The sequence below is a fragment of the Hyla sarda genome, chromosome 4 (genome assembly GCF_029499605.1).
Source record: "Hyla sarda isolate aHylSar1 chromosome 4, aHylSar1.hap1, whole genome shotgun sequence".
In the NCBI taxonomy this organism is placed as follows: domain Eukaryota; kingdom Metazoa; phylum Chordata; class Amphibia; order Anura; family Hylidae; genus Hyla; species Hyla sarda.
This window is the reverse complement of record NC_079192.1, coordinates 113,639,027-113,656,809: the sequence shown is the minus strand read 5'-3', so window position 1 is coordinate 113,656,809 and position 17,783 is coordinate 113,639,027. Positions and strand designations below refer to the sequence as shown.

Below are 17,783 nucleotides of genomic sequence, written 5' to 3'. Positions count from 1 at the left end.
TGTTGCAAACTACAAATTTCAGCATGCACTGATAGACCGTACATGCAGGTAGTTCTAGTTTTGCAACAGCTGGAGGCACACTGGTTGTGAAACACTGAGTTAAGTAACAAACTCTGTGTTTTGCATCCAGCTGTTGCATAACTTCAACCCCCAGCATGCACGGACAGCCAAAGGGCATGCTGGTAGTGCTAGTTTTGCAACAGCTGGATGTTTGCCCCCCCCCCCCACCCATGTGAATGTACAGGGTACATTCACACGGGCGGGGGTCTACAGCGAGCTTCTTGCTACAAGTTTGAGATGCAGCAAGTTTTCCGCCACAGCTCAAACTCCCAGCGGGAAGCTCGCTGTAGACCCCGGCCGTGTGAGTGTACCCTAAAAACACGACACTATACTACATTACACAAAATAAAAAGTAAAACGCTACATACACACATACTCCTACACAGTCACCTCCCCCCCAAATAAAAAAAAAAAATTCTCGTATTACACTGTTTCCAAAACGGAGCCTCCAGCTGTTGCAAGACAACTCCCAGTATTGCAGGACAGCGATTGACATTCCATGCTGGAAGTTTTGCAACAGCTGGAGGCACCCTGTTTGGGAAACACTGCCATAGGGTATTTTTGGTATCGGAGGCAAGTGTAATTCTTGCATCCGGTTCCGTCCTCATGCAAAGCCCTTATTTAGTCTTCAAATGCGCATGGACCTCTCTCACTTTGGAGCCCTGTCGTATTTCAAGGCAACAGGAGAAATTGCCTAACAAATTTGGGGGGGCTTGTAAAAATTTAAAATTTGGGGGAAAACCAACATTTTAGTGGAAAAAAAATTATTTACACATCCGACTTTAACGAAAAGTCGTCAAACACCTGTGGGGTGTTAAGGCTCACCGGACCCCTTGTTACATGCCTTGAGGGGTGTAGTTTCCATAATGGTATGCCACAAGGATTTTTTTTGCTTTTCTGGCACCATATGGTCTTCCTAAATGCGACCTACAAAAACCATTTCAGAAAAATTCACTCTCCAAAATCCCATTGTCGCTACTTCCCTTCTGAGCCCTCTACTGCACCCGCCGAACACTTGACATACACATATGAGGTATTTCCTTACCTTTTACCCCTTATAGAAATTCAAAAACTGAGTCTACAAGAACATGCCAGTGGTCATTTGTGGGGTATTTATAAAATGAAGGTCCTTCAAATCCACTTCAAAACTGAACTGGTCCCTGAAAAATTCAGATTTGGAAAATTTTGTGAAAAATTAGAAATTTGCTGCTGTACTTTGAAGCCCTCTGATGTCTTCCAAAAGTAAAAATATGTCAACTTTATGATGCCAACATAAAGTAGACATATTGTATATGTGAATCAATATATAATTTATTTGGTATGTCTATGTTCCTTACAAGCAGAGAGTTGCAAAGTTTGAAAATTGCAAAATTTTCTAATTTTTCATGAAATTTTAGAATTTTTCACCAAGAAATGATGCAAGTATCATCGAAATTTTACTGCTATGTTAAAGTAGAATATGTCACGAAAAAACTGTCTCGGAATAAAATTCATAAGTAAAAGCATCCCAGAGTTATTAATGCTTAAAGTGACAGTGGTCAGATGTGAAAAAAACGCTCTGGTCCTTAAATGGGCACTGTCACCAACTTTATTTTTTGATATGTTGTAGTACTTATGTACTACAATATATCTCTAATATACTTTTATTATTTTTTTCTTTCATTAAAAAGGTTTAATTTACATTTAAAAACCGGCTACTGAAAAAGGACTGATTTTGGAGTGGCAATCAGTCCTTTTTCAGTTAGGCTGCACTTGCTCCCTGCCTGTCAATCAGAGAGGCGGGAGCGAGCGCATTGGCTCCCCAGCCACTGGCTGGGAGGCCACTCCTCCCGCACATCGCCGCCGCCGCCTCGTTGCCGCCACTGTCCCTGCACGCCCGCTGCCGGACTCTGCAGAAACTGCAAGTGTAATGAGGGAACTGGGTATGCGGGGCGGGGGGGGAGGATGAAACGGGCTAGTGCCGTAGCGGGGGGGGGCGGAGCGGGCTAGCAAAAAAAAATTGGATGGTGGGAGCTACCCTTTAAAGTGAAAATGGGCTTGGTCCTTAAGGGGTTAAAATATACATGTAATGGTATTATCCACATTATGTAAAAAGTTTTTTGTTAACAACAGTTACACTTTAATTAATTTCAGTAATTGTATAATATCTGAAATTATTGGCTCTGTGACTTTAACATTCAGGAAGGTGCAAATACTGTCTGGTAAGTGGAAAGCGTAAGTGGCAGGAGTTCCAAATTTAACATCAGTGTTAGAAGTTTCTTTAGACTGTAGTATTACACACAATATAGATGTAAGTGAAAACAGGTCAGACAATACTGCTGTCGCAAGCCAATCTACTCATGAAATGAATGTCTGTGTGCTGGACTTTAGCCAATAAAAACAAATTGATTCTGCTGTTGGGGATTCGTGGAGGCTTCATGTTAACAGGTGCACATTGAGAATCTATGAGTCAAACAATGTTTTAAGGACTCTGGCTAAAGACATTCAAGGTTTGTCTGCACACAGATAATCCTTAGAGAGTCTGATGACTCCATGATTCATCTAGTCTAAATGACCAAGAAAATAATGCAAGGTATAAAAGTGGAATTCAGACATTGTGACATGACATCATTGTATTGAATGGCGACAGGAGACTCTGGCAATGGAAAACAAAATTGTCTCCCAAGTGCTGATAGAAATCTCTTTTATTACCGTAAAATTGCTTTATTACCCCACCATTAGAAGACATTCAATTTATTAATGTTTTTATACATCACACAGAATGTTACCTGCATGTGTAAATGACTATCTAGGGTAATGTAATCTGTAGTGAATAAACCATTTAACAGTAAATCTTAGGGTGAGTCAACATGTATCAGTTGCAGTACAGCCAAAAAACTACTCCAACATGCAATTATACTGCAAATCAACAGGGGTTTCAGATTGATTGTTAATAGGCGAATGGTTTTGTAAGTAAATCGTCTGTTTACCTGCAGAAGCCTAACAGGCGGTCTAAAAATTTTGAAACAAAGAAGATAGATTCCTTCCTGTAAAATAGAAAATGTATTTACTTAAAATTCATTAAAATAATACCACAAGTACATGGCATCATACCAGCAGACCGGCAGCATCAGTCTGATGAAATCTGCCATTGTGATGTAGTTGTGGTATTATTTTGATGAATTTTGAATAAAGAAAATTCCTATTTTATGAAACTTGCTGAGATATTTATATTTTGTCTAAATAGGTGGCCTTGACATGGCGAGTGGGCTTTGTACTTTTTGATCAAAACGTATACTAACAACCTGTTAGTTTTGAAATTATGCTGAGAAGCAGTCAGATCATTATACAAGATTGTAGATGTGCGACCATGTCTGTTTCTTCAACCTGAATTCACATTGTGTTTTCTATCCCCTCTTTTTTTTTTAACATGTGTCTGCACTCTTCCCCACCCCCTCAGCCCAACCCTATATAAGTAGTAGTTAGCTACACTAGGGCCATTTCTTTCCTAGCAGCCTTCCAGTCAGACTGGGAGAGCATGGCAAGTGAGCTGTAGCACCCTGTTCACACTAGTGTGGTGCTGTGCAGCATCTGTTGCTGCTGTGGCGCCGTGTCTGTGGGGAGGTGCGACCCATAGACTTGTTTGAGTGGCATTGGGGCCGCTCTGCCAGTGGGTCGTTCCCCCTGTGGGCACTGGTGTCGCGGCAGTGGTGGTCGCCGCCCAGTGCTATGCCATTTTATGCTAGGGACGTTAGGGACCCACTCTAAATAGGTGGCCTTGACGTGGCGAGCGGGCTTTGTACTTTTTGATCAAAGCGTATACTAACAACCTGTTAGTTTTTGAAGTTATGCTGAGAAGCAATCAGATCATCATACAAGATTGTAGATCTGCGACCATGTCTGTTTCTTCTACCTGAATTCATATTTATATTTTGTGTTCCTGTGTATCCAACATATAAGCATATAAGCACCTGTGTTGGAAATTACTACACTACCAGAGGGGTGAGATCTCTTGGATTTGTTTGGAATTTAAAAACTGTGCTCATTTTGTGTAAAACTGCACATTGGCATCTCAACAATAACAGAGGAATGGCACAACACAGCTGTAAGAGCAACACCTGGAGGCACAAAATGGTCGGGTCACCCGCGGATCCATAGCGTAAAATACGCTGTGAATTCATTATGTGTGACCCTACCCTTAAGAACTGACAATTTCCAAGAGGCATTAATAAATAATATATTTTTTACATAGATACATAGACAATGGGCAACAGCCTAAATATATTGTTCTACATTGAAGGAAAAAGTATTTGATTTTGCACATTTGCCTACTGTAATATATGGGCAAGGAACAGTAAAGCCCTAACTCACCCACAGCCACTGTCCCTACCTAATGCCTATCCACCCTAAGTGACGGATCGACAACCACGATGACAAACGTTTACCAGAAAATACAGAAATGCAAAGAAAGAGAAGAGTCAAGGAAAAAGCAAAAGATCAATAAACAAGCAGGTATCCAGTAAGCAGGAGGTGTCAGCTAAGGTATAAACTTTAACAGACAATAACTGATCACTAACTTATATAGGCAGGTGATCAGGGGTACACTTTCCTGATTGGTAGCAGAGCTGAGAACCACACCCAGATGACACAGGTGAGCTCCAAGCTGCTCCAGCCCAACTAGAGTCATTTAACTCTTTGTGATTGGCCAGAGCCAGACATTACACTGACAAATAAATACTCAGTTTATAATTTTAATGGTAGGTGAAAGACAGAATAAGAAAAAAAAATCAGAAAAACACATTTCAAAAAAGTTATGAATTGATTAGCATTTTATTCAGTGAAACAACGATTTCTGGCTCCCAGGTGTCTTTTATACAGGTAACAAGCATAGATTAGGAGCACTCTCATAAAGGGAATGATCCACCCAATCTCAACTTGTTACCTGTATAACAGACACCTGGCCACAGAAGCCATCGATCAGATTCAAAACTCTAGTATCCTATGAATCATTCAGATGTTCATTGTCAGACTTCAGACGGGCCTGTTCATGTGCTTTCTTGAGCAAGGTGACCTTGCAGGCGCTGAAGGATTTAAGTCCTTAGGCGTAGTATGTTACCAAGTGTTTTCTTGGTCACTATGGTCCCAGCTGCCTTGAGAATGTTTGAGAGAATCCACCCATGTAGTTCTGGGCTGATTTCTCACTGTTCTCATGATCATTGAAACTCCACGAGGGGACATCTTATATAGAGCCCTTGACCAAGATTGACAATTATTTTGTCTTTCTTCCATTTGCTAATAATCTCAACAACTGTTGCAAAACTCACCAAGCTGCTTGGTGATTGTCTGTAATCTGATTCATTGATTGCTCCTGTGGACAAGGGTCTTTTTTACAGGTAACAAGATGAGATTAGGAGCACTCCCTTTAACCCTATAACGACGCAGGACGTAAATGTACGTCCTGGTGATGTGGTACTTAATGCACCAGGATGTACATTTACGTCCTGAGCATAACCGCGGGCATTGGAGCGATGCCGGCATCATGCGCGGCAGGTCCCGGCTGTGGATGTCCGCCATTAGCCCCTCAGATCAATACAGATCACGGCATCTGCAGCATCGCGGTCACTTAACAGGATGATCGGATCGCCCGCAGCGCTGCCGTGGTGATCCGATCATCCTGCACGGCAGACGGAGGTCCCCTCACCTGCCTCCACTGTCTTCCGGGAGTCTTCTGCTCTGATCTGCCTTCCCGCAGACCAGAGCAGAAGATGACCGATAACCCTGATCAGTGCTATGTCCTATACATAGCACTGAACAGGATTAGCAATCGAATGGTTGCTATAAATAGTCCCTATGGGGACTATAAGAGTGTAAAAATAAAAGTAAAAAAAGTAAAAAAAAATTGAAAAAACCCCTCCCCCAATAAAAACATAAATTGTCCCATTTTCCCTATTTTACCCCCAAAAAGTGTAAACAAAATATTTTATATACATATTTGGTATCGCCGCGTGCGTAAATATCCATACTATTAAAATAAAATTTAAATGATCCTGTGCGGTGAACGGCGTGAACGTAAAAAAAAAATCCAAAATAGCTGCTTTTTTATAACATTTTATTCCAAAAAAAATTAATAAACAATGTAATAAAAGTTTGGTATAAGCAAATATGGTATTAATAAAAAGTACAGATCACAGCACAAAAAATGAGCCCTCATACTACCGCTTATACGGAAAAATGAAAAAGTTATAGGTCTTCAAATAGGGGGATTTTAAACGTACTAATTTGGTTAAAAAGTTTGCGATTTTCTTTAAGCGCAACAGTAATAGAAAAGTGTATAATCATGGGTATCATTTTAATCGTATTCACCCAGAGAACAAAAAATACATGTCATTTTTACCATAAATTGCACGGCGTGAAAACAAAACCTTCCAAAATTTGCAAAATTGCGGTTTTCTTTTTAATTTCCCCACACAAATAGTATTTTTTTGGTTGTGCCATACATTTTATGGTAAGGTGAGTGATGGCATTACAACGGACAACTGGTGGCACAAAAAACAAGCCCTCATACTAGTCTGTGGATGAAAATATAAAAGTCCTTAGGGTCCAAATGGGCTGAGTCCATAAGGGGTTAAAAGGGGTACTCTGCTGCTCAGCGTTTGGAACAAACTCTTCCGAATGCTGGAGCCGAGGCCGGGAGCTCGTGACATCACAGCCCTGCCCCCTCATGATGTCACGCCCTGCTCCCTCAGTGCAAGTCTATGGGAGGGGGCGTGACAGTGGAGTACCCCTTTAAGGGGAGTGCTCCTAAATTTAAAGTGAGTGCTCTTAGTATCAACTGGTTACCTCTATGGCCCCGTTCACACTACGGAATTGCCGCGGATTTTCGGGCGCAATTCTGCAGTGTGAACTCTAACATTAGTGTGAACGGGTCTCCGTGAGACCCGTTCACACTGCGGAATTTCAGCGGCAGACATTTCTGCCGCTGAAAGTTTTCCGCGCAAAGAAAGAACATGTTCATTCTTTGCGCGGATTCCGCGAGCACTGCATAGCCGTCAATGGTGACGGCTCAGTGCCCCGCAGCCCTAGCGCCGAAGCACCTTCGGCGGCAGCCGCCAGGCGGAATCTCCGCTCGCAGAATTCAGCCACGAGAATTCCGTAGTGTGAATGGGGCCTATAGAAGACACTTGGGAGCAAGAAATCTTGCTGATAAGAGATCAAATACTTATTTCACTGAGAAAAATGTTTTATTTTACTTGATTTTTTTGATGTTACTCTATCTTTCACTGTTCAGATAAATCCACCATTAAAATATAGACTTATCATGTCTCTGTAAGTGAGAAAACCAGCAAAATCAGAAGAGGATTAAATACTTTTTTTCCTTCACTGTATGAATAAATTGGAAGCGTATGCCGAATAACAAAATTTTGAAGCCATTGTATTACTTTATTTGACCAGTGCAAATGTGTCCAAAATATAGGTTGAGTCACTTTCTGTGATTCATTAAGATATTTAATTAGATATGCGGCAGAACTGCTTAATATGGTGAGCTGTGGCCACTATGTTACTAAAGTTACTAAAATCATTTGGTTTGGGGAAATTTTGCCTCCTTGATCTACATTTCTTATGCATTTTTTCACCTAAAGAAATACTCCAGGTTTTATTTTTGCCCATATCATGCACACTCACCATCACTAGTCGTACAACAATGCTTAATGTGTGACAACGGATGTCAGACCTAAGTCAGCTGGCTTCCTGTAAACTACAAGATGATGTCATATTCCTGCCTGCTAGTTCCAAGATTTCTCCCCTCCCAGATCTGTATGTTGTTGCCATTTCTATGGGATCAGGATAGTTAGCAGTTATACACTTCCCTTGAGGCTGTGTTCACACGTTGCATTTTGTGCTTTATTTTTTTTTCAAGCATTGTGACAAATAATGATATTTTACCGCAGTTGAGCAAATTACAGTAAAAAACAGAAATGTAATTTTATCAATGATTTAGAAAAATAGCAGCAAAAACACAAACTGCTGTAAAAATTTGCGAAAATGCAGTACGAATTCAACATGTGAAAATAGTCTAAAGACTTTAAATCTTTATAAAAGAGTTCAATTGTAAATACAGGTCAAATCACTTTTTCCTTAGAGAAATATTTCTCTAAAAAACACATTTATATGTCTAATGTGTTCATCTGGCTGAACTCCAGACCAGCAGCCTGATGAGATAAGCAAGTTCAGTAATCAAACGAACCACTTCAGTTTAGAATTGTAATCTAATATGGAGCCAATTTTATGCCTGCTACATCAGCTAATATAGGTAAGCACAAGGTATTTACAAAAACATCTACAAACATCTATAATAATCTATGCTGCACTAAATAAACAAAAACAAATCTCCAAGTTCTTCTTTAAAAAAAATCCTGAATTTTAAAATGTTTTCATTGCTTTTTTATTTATTTTATTCAATTGATTGTGGAATAAGGGCTTTGACTAGCATAAAAATGAGAAACAAAAGAAAGCTGCCCAATTCCCAAAAAGCTTCCCAAAAGAAAGCTGCTCAAGTCTGCCCATGGTATACAGTCCAGCCCCTGACAAGAAGGGCTGCTCAGCACGACAAAAATGCAAAACAAAATTCAGAAAAATGCTGCATGCAGAATATTTATTTTGGTTGCACATACGTGGCAATTTACCAAAACTATAGGATGTATTTTCTGACCATTTTACACGAATTCTCTTTTAGTGTATTGAGTGCCATAGAACAACCTAAAATTTTTGTCTTCAAATTTCTAATATGTGTTCAGAACTAGAATTTAGAGGAGAGAACCCCTACTTTTCAAGATGTGGAGTAAAAAAAAAAAAGGGACCAGTCAGAAATAAAAAAAAAATTCTGCCACACAATAATAATAAATGTGTTGGCCATAATGTGCACCAAAAATAACATGCTATTACCACCAAATATTTGCCTGGCAACCAATAGTAAATTCCCCAACCCCATCCCGCTTTATTTTTTTTATTTTTTATTTGCATATCCAGAATCTAAATATAAGCAGCACCTTGCATTTATTGCTTTTCTGAAAGAGAGGCATAGTTCATACACAGGACCGATCATCCATGAAGACTAATAGGTTCTGTGAATCAACCTAGAAGAAATGGATCTTGGTGACCAGTGACTAACACCACAGTAGCTCCAAATGTACATGGATTCTACTAAAACTTTACGTCCCATCACTGTCACAGAGCCTGGAGCCAACCAACAATCCTCTGCTACTCTAGTGTACCAGCCTAACCCTGGAAACAATAGCATTAAAAACTAAACATCACTCACCAGAGGCAGTAACTCACACGGACATGTATTAAAGGGATCTGTCATGATGAAAAATTCCCTCTCAATATACAGATCTCAACCAGAACCAAAGAATTCACAGACCAAAGGAAGGTTTCAGACCTATAGTCATGTAAGTTCAGTTGAGTAAAACCACAGGCGGTCTGTGTCCTGTAGCTGTCATACAGAAATAAATTGTGGCCTGTCTGAAACAATCAAAAGGCTACTCTTACATGGCAGTACTTTACCTCAGTATCTGTAAGCCAAAACACAGAAGAGGTGCAAATCTTTCCAGTATATAGCTTGCATCACATGATGGTATTTTAGATTGGTATATATAAGCCAAATTCAGAAGTGGAACCTACACAGAAAGAATTGTCATTGAAAAGATTTGCACCTTTCTCTGTCTTGGTTCCACTTAATATACCAAAATACTTTCTATACCCAGCCTTATACTTTGTATTTTGTCAATTAACCCCTTAAAGGGGTACTCCGTCTCTAGACATCTTATCCCCTATCAAAAGAATAGGGGATAAGATGTCAGATCGCCGTGGTGCCGCTGCTGGGGAGCCCCGGGATCGCCGCTGCAGCACCCCGCTATCATTACTGCGCAGAGCGAGTTCGCTCTGTGCGTAATGACGGGCGATACGGGGGACGGAGCAGCGCGACGTCATGGCTCCGCCCCTCGTGACATCATGGCCCGTGCCCTTAATGCAAGTCTATGGGAGGGGGCGTGACGACCGAGCCCCCTCCCATAGACTTGTATTGAAAGGGGCAGGCTGTGACGTCACGATGGGGGGAGCCATGACGTAACGATGCTCTGGCCCCTGTACTGCCCCTCATTACGTGCAGAGCTAACTCGCTCTGTGCTGTAATGAGAGCGGGGTGCTGCAGAAGGGGATCCAAGGGCTCCCGAGCAGCGGGACCGCGGCGATCTGACATCTTATCCCCTATCCTTTGGATAGGGGATAAGATGTCTAGAGGCGGAGTACCCCTTTAAGGAAGTAGGGCATACATTTACGTCCTGCCCCCATAACAAGACTTTGAAGGAAGCCTAGGAGAAGAGCTTACTTTAAAGCTGGTGAGTATTGGCTGCTGTCAGTCAATGTCTGGCATTATCTATTTAGATTACCTGAAAGGATCTATTTAGAAGTTCTGGCATTATCTATTTGGGTGATATAAAGAAGCGCCAGGAGCTACGCAAAATCATCCTCGCGCACTGTTAGTCAGGCGCCCCTCTGAAATTGATGTATAAGCACCATGTGAAATAAAGAAGCGGTAAACACGACTTAAATGTTAGTGCCTCCCATAATTTCTTCAGTTTGGGTTGTTCAAACTGGCTTTGCTATTGGGAGTTAGCACAACAAAGTCTGGGAGTGGACTCCTGTGCGAATCCTGCTGCTGTTTTGAATAGCAGTTATATGCCAAATAGTGAATGCACAGGAGAGTCAGTGTCAACGTCTCTGTCTTTTGTTGCTTATTAGTGTTGCTCGCGAATATTCGCATTGCGAATTTTATTTGTGAATATAGCAATATATATTCCTAATTACGAATATTCTTTTTTTTTCTCACAGTACAAACCACCGTGATCATCCATCTCTGCTTCCAGCTTGTGTGGTGTAAAGAAGGCTCTAATACTACTGTGTGAGACTGGCGTGCAAATTTTCACATATGCGAAAATTTGCATATTCAAATTTCCGCGTATGCGAATTTTCGCTCATGTTAACTTTTGTATATGCTAATTTTCGCATATGTTAATTTTTACATACGCGAAGTTTCGCATATGCGAAAATAAAACGAGAATATTATGAATACGCGAATTTAGCTAATATATGACGAATATTCGTCCATATATTCGGGAATATTCGAGAATTCGAACATGGCCTATGCCGCTCAACACTATTGCTTATATGGATTATCTATTTAGAGCCTGCAATCAAAGTAGATTCCAGGATCTAAAACTGCCAATTACCTGTGCCAGTGGGTTCAGGGGGGCTGATCGGGACCTCCGCAGTGTGATGGCGGGGTCCTGATCAGCTGACATGATGGCTAGAGGGCCCTCACCTGCTTCTATGCCATCTGATCTTCCATCTGCTTCTCAAGTCTGCTTCGGCAGGCTGGAGAAGCAAAACACCAATAACACTGATCAATACTTTTCTATGGCATAGTATTAAACTGTGTTAGCAAACATAAGTTTGCATGTAATAGTCTCCTATGGAGAAGAAATGTGTTATTAAATGTATTAAATTAAGAAGCCCCTCCCCTAATACAAGTTTAAATCACTCCTATTTTTTTTAAATAAAGTAATATAAACAAAAACTAACATTTATGATATCTCCATGTGCATAAATGTTTGAACTATTAAAATTCGGCAAATGGCATAAACACACACAGAATTGCATATTTTTGGTCACTTCATATCTCATATAAAAAATAAAACCAAGTAATCAAATAGTCCCATCTAATGTTATTAATAAAAACAACAGATCATGGTGAAAAAATTAGCTCCCAAACAGCCCCGTATATGTTATAAGTTAAAGGGGTAAGATGGGTACAATTTTACTCATTGTCTTACAGAAAGTTATAATGTTCTAAAAGTACTAAAATAACACAAACCATATATAATTTGGTTTCACTATAACCTACAGAATAAAGATGACATGTAATTTTAACCATAAAGTGCACTGCGTAGAAATGAGACCCCCCAAAAGTTGGTACAACATATATTATATATAATTTTTTTTTTTTTTTTGCTTCGCAATAGATTTTTTTGGTAAAATAAGTTATTACAAAATACAATTAGAAAAATAATAAAACAAGCCCTCATGTGACTCTGTAAAAATGTGAAAGACGTATAGATATTAAAATGAAAGGTGGAAAAAATAAAAATGCAGAAATAAAAAATCAGTGTGTCCTTAAGAGGTTAAATTTGCAGTAAGACCAGGAACACAAGGTGCCCCTTATATGGCAACTCAAGATATCACAACTTTAAATCCCAAATATAATATAGACCTAATAGCAACTAAGAAAAACTAATAACATACTGCAAGTTATTATGATGCCTCTGAGCCTCCAATTTCTTGTTTTGCTTCTATATAATATGGATTTTAGCGCCGTAAAAATTAATCTGCGTTATTTTATTACCTAGTTATGCATGGCAGCGTAAGAACAGTGTAAAATCATGACAGCAAATTAAAATATAGAGGATGCCAAGTGTTCAATCTCAGAATACTGAAGATGTAGGTAAATGTCCAAGCTGTTAACGCCTTGGGCACATATTAAATTTCACTAGACCCATAGCATTCCAAATATTTAACGAGACCACAGGGACATTTTAAGAATGGTGCAAAAGTTAAATCAACTGACAGAAACTTTATCACCTTTCTATGGACTTGGATGCATTCACGTTTTTCTTGTGGTTGATGAGTACAAAAAGCTAATACAGTGAAAAAGCTACGGAGACAGCCCCATGAACAAATAAGAGGCCATGAATAATTCACAGGATATTACACCTCTGCCTGTGTAGTACTGGAGGTGCCAAATACTTGCCTCAAGTAACATGCTGTCTTTAACCCCTTAAGGACGCAGGGTTTTTCCATTTTTGCATTTTAATTTTTTCCTCTTCACCTTTTAAAAATCATAACGCTTTCAATTTTGCACATAAAATTCCATATGATGGCTTATTTTTTGCGCCATTAATCCTACTTTGCAGTGACATTAGTCATTTTACCAAAAAATCCACGGCGAAACGGAAAAAAAATTCATTGTGCGACAAAATTAAAGAAAAACTTTAATTTTGTAACTTTTGGGGGCTTCCGTTTCTATGCAGTGCATTTTTCGGTAAAAATAACACTTATTTTTATTCTGTAGGTCCATACGGTTAAAATGACACCCTACATATAGGTTGGATATTGTTGTACTTCAGAAAAAAATCATAACTACATGTAGGAAAATTTATACGTTAAAAATTCTCATCTTTTAACCCCTATAACTTTTTTATTTTTCCACGTACGGGCTGGTATGAGGACACTTTTTTTGCACTGTGTCCTGAATTTTTTTTTTATATTTATCTGACTTTTTAATTGCTTTTTATAAATGTTTTCATTATATAAAAAGTGACCAAAAATACGCTATGATGGACTTTGCAATTTTTTTGCGCATACGCCATTGACCTTGCGGTTTAATTAATGATATATTATTATAGTTCGGACATTTCCGCACGCGGCGATACCACATATGTTTATTTTTATTTACACAGTTTTTTTTTTTTTTATGGGAAAAGGGGGGTGATTCAAACTTTTATTAGGGAAGGGGTTAAATGATCTTTGTTAACTTTTTTTTTTCACTTTTTTTTTGCAGGGTTATAGCTCCCATAGGGGGCTATAGCACTGCACACACTGATCTTTTACCCTGATCCCTGCAAAGCCATAGCTTTGCATGGATCAGCGAGATAGGGGCTCGATTGCTCAAGCCTGTAGCTCAGGCTTGAAGCAATCAAATGCCGATCGGACGCAACGGAGCAAGGTAAGGGGGTCTCCGCTTGCTTCCCAGCTGATTGGGATATCGCGATTTTGTGATGTCCCAATCAGCCCGACTGAGCTGCCGGGAAGCATTTACTTTCATTTTTAGACGCAGCGATCAACTTTGATCGGTGCGTCGAAAGGGTTAATAGCGCACGGCACAACAATCGATGCTGCATGCTATTAGCTCAGGGTCCCGGCTAACGTTAGCAGCCGGGACCGACCCGATGTGATGCGGTGTCACGGCGTGACCCCGTTTTAAACACCGAGACCGGGCGAGGGGCGTACAGATACGCCCTTCGTCCTGAAGGAGTTAAAGGGGTACTCCACTGCACCAGTGTCCGGAACATTTTTTTCCGAAAGCTGGATGCGGGTACTCCAATGTCAGGTCTTTCAGGTCTGCCAATGTCAGATCTGTCTTACTTGTCTGTGTGGCTCTGAAACCACCAAGATGTAATTTGTTTGGTGGATATATAACTCCTGTCATCCAATGTCACAATTCATGCTGAAGGAGCCGGGCAGCGCTACACCGTATGGAAGCAGACAAGCAGAGGAAACACGGGAGCCAAGCCAGTCACCAGGCTCCGGCAGCAGCAGACTCAGCTCTCGTACTGTGCGGTCTGGCCCCTCCAGCCTGCGTCTCAATGTCTATCCTCCCAGCAGTGACCAGCTCTGGAAGGAGGGGATTTAACCCTTCCACGACTTGCCGCTGTATGTATACAGCGCAGCCGTGCGGCAGGTCTATGAAGGGAGCTCAGGACATCACCGATCCAGATTGATCGCAGCATCTAAAATGCCGAAAACAAGTGGCGGTAGCTCAATGGAGCTGCTCGGGACACCCATGGCAAAATCCACAGGGTCCCGATCAGCTAAGAGGACTGGCAGAGGGGTACTTCAGTCTTAAGACATCTTATCCCCTATCCAAAGGATAGGGATAAGATGCCTGATCGTGGGGGTCCCGCCGCTGGGGACCCCCGCAATCTTTCATACAGCACCCCGCTATCATCAGCCTCTGGACCGAACATCGCTCAGGGTGTGATGATTCCAAATCACGGGGCCGGAGTATCGTGATGTTACGGCTGCACCCCTATGTGACGTTACACCACCTCCCATAGACTTGCATTGAGGGAGCGGAGCGTGACATCACGATACTCCGGACCCGTGATCGTAATTCATCAGACCCAAAGTTGTGTTCGCTCTGGAGGCTGATGATAGCGGGGTGCTGCATGAAAGATTGCTGGGGTCCCCAGCGGCGGGACCCCCACAATCAGGCATCTTATCCCCTATCCTTTGGATAGGGGATAAGATGTCTTAGGGCCAGAGTACCCCTTTAAGAAGAAGGATGTCCCAAAAAGGTTCTTTTTAAATTACTGTACATTTGCTGACTATGTAAAGCATATATTTCTGGAAGGAATATACTCATATACTGCAATGCAACAGACTTCTATATGCCAAAACAGTGCCCCTGTGGTGTACATTTACTAAAAATGTACACCACAAAAAATGTTGTTACAATACAAATAAAATGCAGACTTATCAACCAGAATAGGCTTGCAGTTGCTTTTGTAGTAAACATTTTTAGTTTCTTCAAACATATTCGCCAAACGTAGTGGTTGAACATAACAGGAACGTAGCTTGAGGGATGGTATATTGTGAGGGTATATTTATGATGCCCCTCTTTAATTGCATTGCACCACTGTAAAGTTGATACTGTGCAGAGAACTGCAACATGGCCCATTCACTTATAGCAGTGTTTCTCAACCAGTGCGCCTCCAGCTGTTAAAAAACTACACCTCCCAGCTGGGAATGGCAGTTTTGCAAAAGCTGGAGGCACACCGGTGGGGAAACACTGACTAAGGGTGGAATTGTATTACCTGCATGAAGCTATATTAGAAGCAGCACTGAGCAGAGATGAACTACAAATAGGACACGGTACTGGTCTAGGGACCTGTAGGGTACCTAGAGATTGAGAGGGGTGATCCGTGATGTGCCATCATATACTATGGTGGGAAAACGCCTCCAGGGTTTCATAGGAGAAGTGAAATATGTTTACGCTGGGATCAAAGCAGAGGACTGTAGTTGTAGTTCAAGCTATCAGCAATGACAGGCAGTCATATAGAGGAACAGGAAGTGGATGTGAGATGTAAACAAAGCAGTACAGTAAGAGCCACCCTTTATGTAGCTACATCTGGCATTGATACACTATAGGAATAGTGAATGTCAACACTATTTAAATAAAACTTTAAATAAAACTCACCACAATAACAATATCACCACTAGGAAAATGCTAGGAAGCTTGTTTTCTGCCCCAGCACACAGAGCTTGCAATCATTCCAATACACTTAATGGGTTAACGAGTTTCTACTCCACGTCTAGTTCATGCCAAACACTTCTTACCTGTAAAGTAGAAAGCAGAACTTGCAAACCACTAGAGCCTTCACTTGCCATGTCTGTGCCAATGAGTCAATGACAGCTATGTTTTGCTCACAAGCAGCAGACACAATGCAGCTTAACCCGTCTCTGCCAAGTCCCCTGATGCTCTCTGTCCTATGGCCAGATCAAGTCACACATAGACTGGCATGCTACTATTCAAAGCAGTGCAATTCTAGCCTTCAGCTGTAGGAAATAAATGCCAACTTGCCACTGTGACGATTACATTAATTTCCTGTAAAGAATCTGAGAGATTAGGCAGGGTCTCATTGCTAGAGATATGTGAGAGAGGTTGGTGATAGAAGTCCTTGTTGGGAGAAGGGGAGGTAGTCAGGAACTTCAAGTCAGCAAACAAAACAGCCTGGAGAGAGGCGAAGAAAATGACAGACACTAGCAGGCTGTGTGAACCGTACAAATGTCCCCGGGAATACAAGAGTGGTGGACTTGCTTTCAATCTGGCCTCCTTGTCTACATGAAATTGGATACTGGATTTCACATACTGCTTAGTGCTCACCAAAAGGAACCTTCCAGGGTCAAGAAAATAACAACCCCAATTCCTAAATAGCAACACGCTGCTTCTGTAGAATAAAAAATAAAATAAAAAAAACAGTTATACTGGTAATAATAACTTTAACAGAATTGTCTTTTCTTTTATCTCGAAATAACAGAACATCGATTTAAATGAACTCAATAAAGAATTGCAACAAATGTCTACATCTGGAAAGAAGAGAACATTGCTTTTTAATCAATTCAAAATGTATTTTTTGGTTTTTATAATGATCGGATAGTGAAAAAAAAAGTGTTTTTGTATAATGATCAGCGACAGCATGAGACTTCTAAATAACAGAAGTGAGAAAATCTTGAGCGCTTTGTGTTGGGAGTCACACAGCAGGTAGATACTATAAAGTCTCATCAGACCTAATTTCATCAGTGCTCCTTAGAATGTTGAAATAAAAAAGCTGCCAAATTCGGTAACTAAAATTTATTTTGAAGCAACCCATTATTTAGTCTTTCTGCAGGCGCCGACATAACAAGCAACCGTTATTATGACATTGCAAAGTATACACTCCATTATACCAGGGTAGCTATCAAAACCATAATTAAATAGCTATTTGCCAAGATACAATATGGAAGGATTCATTTTCCTTCTCTCAATTCAGAAAGATTTTATATTTTAAGTTCAATGGAACCTGGTTTATATGACTGGCAGTAACAACATATCTTCTCATTCAGAAAATACATGCCATACCATGTCTCAAAGTTCACTAAGTATTATCCAACACTGAATACAAATTAATACAACTATAATGATCCAACTTTATATGTAATCCATAATGGATTTCATAGACATCAGATCTGCGTCAATTTGTCCTACATGAAGAAAGGAAACAACCGGCCACTCACCATATTCATCTTCTTGCTTCATTGCATGGTAGAATACTCACATAGGTACAAAGGGAGATGGAAGGAGCGGGGGG

The 17,783-nt window shown here is 40.6% G+C and overlaps 1 protein-coding gene across 1 annotated transcript in view; it reads right to left on the bottom strand.

Annotated features, from left to right (window-relative positions):
• The window catches only part of AGBL1 (AGBL carboxypeptidase 1), a 791,487-nt gene extending 774,930 nt beyond the window's left edge, over positions 1 to 16,557 (bottom strand). Inside the window, exon 1 of the mRNA XM_056571891.1 lies at positions 16,273 to 16,557. Within this exon, the coding sequence (XP_056427866.1) occupies positions 16,273 to 16,323 (51 nt within the window). The 5' untranslated portion in view covers positions 16,324 to 16,557. The remainder of the gene's footprint in view (positions 1 to 16,272) is intronic.
• Positions 16,558 to 17,783: the final 1,226 nt, after the last annotated feature.